This window comes from Rattus norvegicus, chromosome 10, assembly GCF_036323735.1.
Source record: "Rattus norvegicus strain BN/NHsdMcwi chromosome 10, GRCr8, whole genome shotgun sequence".
NCBI classification, from domain to species: Eukaryota; Metazoa; Chordata; class Mammalia; order Rodentia; family Muridae; genus Rattus; species Rattus norvegicus.
In genome coordinates, this window is record NC_086028.1 from 17,828,206 (window position 1) to 17,835,464 (window position 7,259).

The 7,259-nt window shown below is 47.1% G+C and overlaps 1 protein-coding gene across 11 annotated transcripts in view; it reads left to right on the forward strand.

The window, feature by feature from the left end:
• The window catches only part of Fbxw11 (F-box and WD repeat domain containing 11), a 97,654-nt gene extending 91,025 nt beyond the window's left edge, over positions 1–6,629 (forward strand). For 8 of the 11 annotated variants that reach the window (XM_017597240.3, XM_017597241.3, XM_039085889.2 and 5 more), the window contains 5 exons: positions 531–649; positions 1,122–1,232; positions 2,071–2,149; positions 2,480–2,665; positions 4,257–6,614. In XM_017597240.3, the coding sequence (XP_017452729.1) occupies positions 531–649; positions 1,122–1,232; positions 2,071–2,149; positions 2,480–2,641 (471 nt within the window). In that variant the 3' untranslated portion in view covers positions 2,642–2,665; positions 4,257–6,614. 11 annotated transcript variants of the gene reach the window in all.
• The last annotated feature ends 630 nt before the right edge of the window (positions 6,630–7,259 follow it).

Consider the following 7,259-nt stretch of genomic DNA (forward strand, 5'->3'; position numbering starts at 1 on the left):
TTATTTGGCTCACCAAGTAGTAAGTGCCTGGGAGCATCTGCATCTTACAAACGGACTCACAAGAGGAGACTGTTTATGTCATGTATTCTCATACACATTAGGGTCATATGGCAAAATAAATGGTGCTATTCAAGAGACTGGTGAGAAGGGGAAGATGTGGACAGTGAGGATTTCGTGTGTCGGGGGTATTAAGTGCAACATGGGAGCTAGCGTGAAAACTAGAGACTCTTTCCTCCACAGAAAGAAAGGCCTGAACCTTGGTGAAGATCTCAGACTTTAGACTTCTTAACTCCCCTGAATTTTACTCCAGCTTTATCACCCATGGCCAGGAAGACTGACACTGGCCGACTTGCGTTCAGCCTATCATTAACTGAGAAGAGAGTTTATGGCCAGGCATTTGGGATGATCCTTGGAGTGTGCCCCTTACCTCCCTCCTGTAGCCACACTGTCTCTTAAATGCTAGGATCATGGTGCATGTGTCCCTGCCAGCTCTCTGGTATCGTCCTAACAGCGCTGCTGCCTTTCCGCAGGTGTGGAGCACGAGCACCTGTGAGTTCGTCCGCACTCTGAATGGGCACAAGCGAGGCATTGCCTGTCTGCAGTACCGGGACCGGCTTGTTGTTAGTGGATCATCAGATAATACCATCCGGTGCGTAGAGATCAGTTTATATTTATGAAAACCATTGTAGAAAACAAAAAAAAAAAAGTCTCTCTCTCCAGATTCAGAGCACAGGTGTTTACACTCTGAGACTCATGCAAAGGAGAAGGCTGGATATGGCCAGTGGTTTTGTGTTTCTAAGACGATTGAATCCAAGGCGCCCTCCTTAAGAACAGAATGACCCTGGTAGCTAGTGTGCATGAGTCATTCCTGAGCTTCATGAAGATGGGAAGACCACGCACAGGACTGGAGTCCCTGCCTGTGTGTGATCCATCTCCCTCCCTTCCTCGATGTTCTTCCCTTTCCTGCCTCAAGTCCACATGTCCTCCAGAAAAGCTTTTCCGAGGCATTGGGCTCTGCGGATTTTCAGCTGAGACACCAGGAGAATTAACAGGTGTATACTTGAGGAGAGCATGAGTCATGTGAGAGAATTTGTTTCATAAATGACTGCTTCTTATTCAAGGTTATGGGATATTGAATGTGGTGCCTGTTTAAGAGTCCTAGAGGGGCACGAAGAGTTGGTCCGGTGCATCCGTTTTGATAACAAGAGGATTGTCAGTGGCGCCTATGACGGGTATGTATTTCATCTGCATGAGCATGGCTGTAGCCTTGTCAAGAACAAGATCGCTGTGTGTTAAATAGCTCTGTGAGTGCAGAACTCTATGTTAGGAAGATGAGTGGATCAGGAGAGGATGCTCAGACCCAGGAAGATGAAGTAACTTGCTCAATCATGTTGTAGCCAGGCACTTGAATTCTAGCTTGTGCTGTAACCATTAACAGAAATAGAGTAGGGCCTGCAAGATGGCTCACTGGTAAAGGTGCTTGCTGCACAAGCCTGGAGACCTGAGTTCAATCCTGGGGAAGGAGAGAACTCACTCCAGAAGAGTTGTCTGCGCACGCACACACGCACACACACAGAGATTAAACTATAGGGGATTCTTTGCCTTAATTATAAATAAACCAGGAAACATTCCCTTCCCCCATGAACTCAGTAATAAAATTTCTCTTTCTCCTTTTGTTCTTAGTGACAGATGGAAACTCTAAGTCCCAGTTCTGCCTTATATGTGCTTGGTCAGCGGGGCATTAGTGTGCTAATCATTTCTTCATTTGGAGAAAGGCATCCTGGGAGTCTCATACTTAGGCCGCCAAGTAATTGAATTTTGTAACATAGAAATCAGTTGGAAGATGAATTTGCAGAACCCCGAGTCTTTGCCTGTTCCTCTCCTTAGCAGTTCTATCCCTGTAAGGCTTCAGGGATTCCGGGAGGGTTTAGGTTCTTTTCTAAAATCAGATACTCATGTTGCCCATCGGGTTTGGTTGTAGACCTTTCAAGTGCACTGTTCTGTCATGAGTATGTCCACAGTGTAGAAAATGTTAACTCTTGTTAATTCTGGTCTCCTTTTTCCTTGTAGGAAGATTAAAGTCTGGGATTTGCAGGCTGCTCTTGACCCTCGGGCCCCAGCAAGCACATTGTGTCTGCGCACCTTGGTGGTATGTGATTTGTTGGAGTGGGGCCCAGGAAAGCTTGTGTCTTATACCATGCTTTCAGTGATTAAAAAGTGATTTTGGTCGACCAGAGCGTAGTGCATTTCCACTGCTGCAGGGTCCTCTCAGGTGGGCAGGCGCCCTCACGATTGCGCTGCATTTCTCCTGTAGCCTTGAGAGGAATGCTTAATTTAAAAAGGAAAAACCTAGAGGGCCTTTATTTGTTCCCAGAGAAAGGATGCAGCTCAGTGTCTGGGAGGCCATGAAGGAGGAGCTCCAACCTGAGCTAAATCCCAGCTCTTACTGTGTGTTAATAACCAAGCTGCTCTTCCGCAGGAACACTCTGGACGTGTGTTTCGGCTGCAGTTTGATGAGTTTCAGATCATCAGCAGCTCCCATGATGACACTATTTTGATTTGGGATTTTTTAAATGTGCCTCCCAGTGCCCAGAATGAGACACGTTCTCCCTCCAGAACCTACACCTATATCTCCAGATAGCAGCCTGCACTTTGGCCCAATCTGGTGAGTGTGATCAAACCCTAGCTCTGTCTGGGCTCTTCAAGTCCCTGCTTCTGGGCTTTACCTTTCCACTGAGGTTCCTTAGTGCAGGTAAGGTCTCCATAGACTCCCAACAGAACCCTGAACATCATAGACTCTCGTGTCGCCATTGAAGGTTATGTGCTTCAAAACCTGACTACCTAAATGAGTTCCTATATGGTCATAGCCACTTAACACCAAGATAGGTTTGGTCTTTCGGTTCTGTGGCTGACAGACAGATATATGTACATGCGCATGAGTGCACACATATTCAGGACAATCCAAATTATTCTTCCCGTCACCACAGTCTACTCTTCACTGCCATCTCCACAAGGAGCAATCACTCAGTTTTGCTGTGCACCTTGAAAGCTGTTCTTCATGGTGAAGAGTGACAAGCAAGTCCTTTGTGCTAGTTACAAAGCCATCCTACTGTTGGTGACAGAATGTTTTGCTCACCAAGATGGTCAGTTTTAAAGGCGAGAAGCCTGACTTGCCTACATCCCAGATACCTTTGACTACTGGGAAGAACACTCCCACCTGGGAGATTTGCCAAGGGCGGTGGGATTCTGTGCACATCCCACTTTGTCCACTTCATGAATACCCTTACTTCTGTGCCTCTATAAAGATGTGTGGTTGAATTCTCTTAATTAAAAAGCATCACTTAGCTCTTTGTAACCTTCCAGTTGATTAGAGACCAAGAAGACGCTGGCTGGTCTGCACACATCTCTCATCTGTTTCAGAATGTCTTAGTCTAGATTCTGAGTCCCATAAACGACTCTCAAGAAGTTTACCTTGCTCAGGCTTAACACACTATAGCCAAGCATGGACTCTGACCCATCATGTGCTTGGTTTTTCTGCCACTGCAGGCAAAATAGTCCTTACACTTCAAACACTTGAAAAATATAAAAAAAATCCATGTCATATAAAAATTCTGTGATATTAAAACTCCAGCCTCCATAAAATTAGTCTGATGGGAGCTTAGCCGCACTCATTTGTTCACACGTCACCGCGCTGCTTCCGTGCCTCTGTGGCAGAACTGAGTAGTTGGGACTCACACGGCCTCTATTGTAACATGTCGGCCAATTCCTGTGTAGCCCTTTAAGAATCAGAAATGTGCAGGAATTGGTGACTCTGTGCTGCCTCGAACATCTCAGTTTGACCAGTAGTGACAGTTGAGGACCCCCTTTCAAACTGCTGTGCAACCCCAAAGGACTGGATGGCAAGATGGGCTGGTGACAGCTGCTGAGGGTGTTGGGGGGAGAGTTGTCGATTCTGTTGTTCATACCCTGTCTGCCTACACAGTCATCTCCCCCACTGCTGTCTCTTGGAAGAATGTGAGTCCATTGACAAACCCACCCGCAGTCAGTCAGTACTCACTGAGTGATGTCTTCAGAGCACACAAGTCTAGAGGTTTACAGAGGTAGAAGACACAGAGCTCCTCACCAGGCATAGTCAGAAAGGCCGAGGGGAAGGAGGAGGAGGTCTGACACCCCCATCTTCCCCTTTCCTTATTGAGCCTGCCCTCACGTCCCTTCCATGTCCTGTCAAGTAATGGCCATTCTCCTTTGTTCTTCAGGGTTTCCTGGTCTTGAACTACTGGCTACATGGCTATCACATGCCTAAGGGAGTTCATTCGTTCACGGCTGAGTTTTGGGGCTGGACTTGGTTCCAGATGCTGGGTAGACACAGAGCAGCCCCACCCTCTAGCCCCGACATTTCTCACTGCGCCCCAGCTCTACTTGGAGAAGGACTTCTTAGCTCATCCCTGCGAGTAGGGCAGCAGCTCATGCCCCTCCCTTCCGTGAAGACCCCAGCGCTTCCGACGCACACGTTCCCAAGAAGGACACAGCAAAGGCCGTCAGGAGAAGCCCTGCTTCTGATTTACGTCGTCGCTTTGCGCCTTGGTTTGGTACTAAAAGCAGCCTTGTGTTCTTGGTGACGTGCTGGGTGCCAAACGACTACCCAGAGTCTTCAGGGCTTTTCTCTGCAGCCTCAGCTTCTCCTTAGACCGCCAGTCACAGTCACGTCGCTCCGACGACCTGCATAGGAATGTGTCGGACGGACAATGGGCAGACCTGGATTATCTTAGTATTTTTGGATTACACTTCCTTTCTGTTTCAGTTTCTTTTAATTTAAAGAATAAGTGGTTATATTACCTCTGCACAGGTAATATAGCTATTTTCTTTATTAACTGTTCTCTGTTTCCTCTTCATCTTCTGATACTTGGTAGAATAACACCTTTATCTGAGTGCTTGCCTCCTAATTTAAAATACTGTACCCGCATGTAGATATAATGTACATAACGATTCAAGCTCAAAGCGGCTGGCCAGCCCCCTGCGCCTGAGACACTACTGTGGAGAAGGTCACACCTGACTCCAGGGTTGCTGTGCTGGCCTAGAACCTTCCTTCAGTATTCACTTGGGTTTCAGTTGTCACTGTCTGTGTGTGCAGTATGTGCTTTCAGATGGCACTTGAGAAGTTTCCCTTGTGTGTTTGTTGTGTGGCAACTGCAGTGGGCAGGTATCTGCAGTCTCCACACCTCTGTTGTTTCCCTCATGAGTACCTTCAGAGCTGGTGCTCCCCTCCTCAGGGTGGTCATTGGCTTCTCTGTCCAACAACCTATCACAGGGCAGTGACCCTGAGACAGTGAGATGGTGGCCCCAGGGACGGGGCTCCTGGCTCTGGGCTCCCTGCACTCTGATGGGCTGCTGAGTTAGAGCCTGTGGAGCAGGTCAGCTGTTCAGAGCCCACATTGGGGACAAGGCACTCGTGTGTGTGTGTGTGTGTGTGTGTGTGTGTGTGTGTGTGTGTGTGTGTGTGTGTGTGTGTGTGAGTGACAGCCCCAGGCCCTGTCAGCTTTGGTGACACTCATCACTTTGGTTCAAGAATCTCAAAGTTCCCGAGTGAGAGTGGCACACAGGCAGGAGATGGGTGACATTATTTCCCTCTTCCAAGATTAAGTTTTGATTTGCCCCTTGCCATTGTATCCAAAGATCAAGGAATGTCAGTACGGTTTTAAAGGACCAACCAGCCCTCCCTGTGAATGAAGCCTCTTCCCGTGGAAGTCCACTCTAGGAGAGAGACAGCCTCTGGGCTCCGCTGGTCCTGGCATTGTGATGCGGTGGGGTCAGTGTGTACTGGATGTGTTTACTGGGTTTGGCTTTCCTTTTTAGATTTTTAATGTTTTAGTTTTGTTTGTTTGTTTTCCCGATTAAATCATTCTCACATGCTTCCATGTTTGTTTCTGAGAGGTGGGGGCTTAAATGTATAGAAAGTAGGCCCCAGCCCATAAGGGGTGTGAACACACCACCTCACAGCTCGTCACCCATTTGACAGGAACGCCCAGGGGAGAGGAGAGGAGAGGAGAGGAGGGGAGGGGAGGAGGGGAGCTCTGCACAATTGGACTTTTCTGTTGTTTCTGCATGTTTAATATAGAAGTTCCTGTCGGTCCTTGGGAGATCATGGCCTTCAGATATGCACACGACCTTTGAATTGTGCCTACTAATTATAGCAGGGGACTTGGGTACCCAAGGAATTCCAGTTTCTGGGACTACAGTAGTAACTCCCAGCTGTACTCTGGACTTTATTTTGCTAACCGTAATTGAACAACTGTAAATTACTGCTATATTAATGTGTTAAAGCACTGGGGTAGTCTAATTCTAACTGGTAATTAATTATGTTTGCCAATTATCTGTTTGAAATAAATATGTGTCTGAACAGCTATTGAACCTGTTAAATTGTACAGATATTATCATGACGGCTTTGTACTGTGGAATGTGCTTAATAAAAACAAAAGTTTGACCTTTGTCCAATAAATTGCTAAGTAATGTCAATAAATGAAGACGAGTATTATGCAGTCCAGCTGACCTGGCTTCCTGGCGATTGTTAACTTCAGCTAATCCACGCCAATACGCTAAATAAAGTGTTGCAGTGCCCCGCTGTCCTGTCACATTTTTCAGAAAAGCAGTTTTGTCTTTACCAGGAATTAAGTGACATACCATCAAAGGTGGATTTTCAAAATCATCTGGTCTGTAAGGTGAAGCTGAAGGAAGTGTTTCTGGCCTGTGGAATTCCTCACTTCCGGTTTTCCCAATAAGCTTCGAGAGCAGAGGGAGGGCTCTACCCTTGGAACTGTCCCCAGCAGAGCTGTGTCTCAGGTGAGTTCTGTAAGATAGGGAAGTGGTCCCCAAGACTTGCAGGAGAGAGGATCCTTCCTCTTGAAATGGTGTGAGTGGTAGAGCTATAGGTCTCATTAAAACATAGCAGGAGTTTGGATAAGAAAATGAGTTTACAACCCGAAAAGAGTGGAGTGCTGCTTCCCTGCTTCTTCCCCCTCTCCTCTCTTCCACCTCTCCTATGTCTGCTGGGTACCAGGCTGCACTAAAGCTGCAGTTCTGGGCTGTACTACAACCCTTTCCGATGATTACTCTATGCCGTTCTTGTTCAGTGGCTCAGTATATGGTTATAAGGTCATTTTCCCATTATAGGTGAGAGTTGAGGGTGTGTGTGTGTGTGTGTTGGCTATTCCTTAGGAACAGTAGGAGAGGTACAGTCAGTTCAGTCAGTAGTGTGGCTCAGA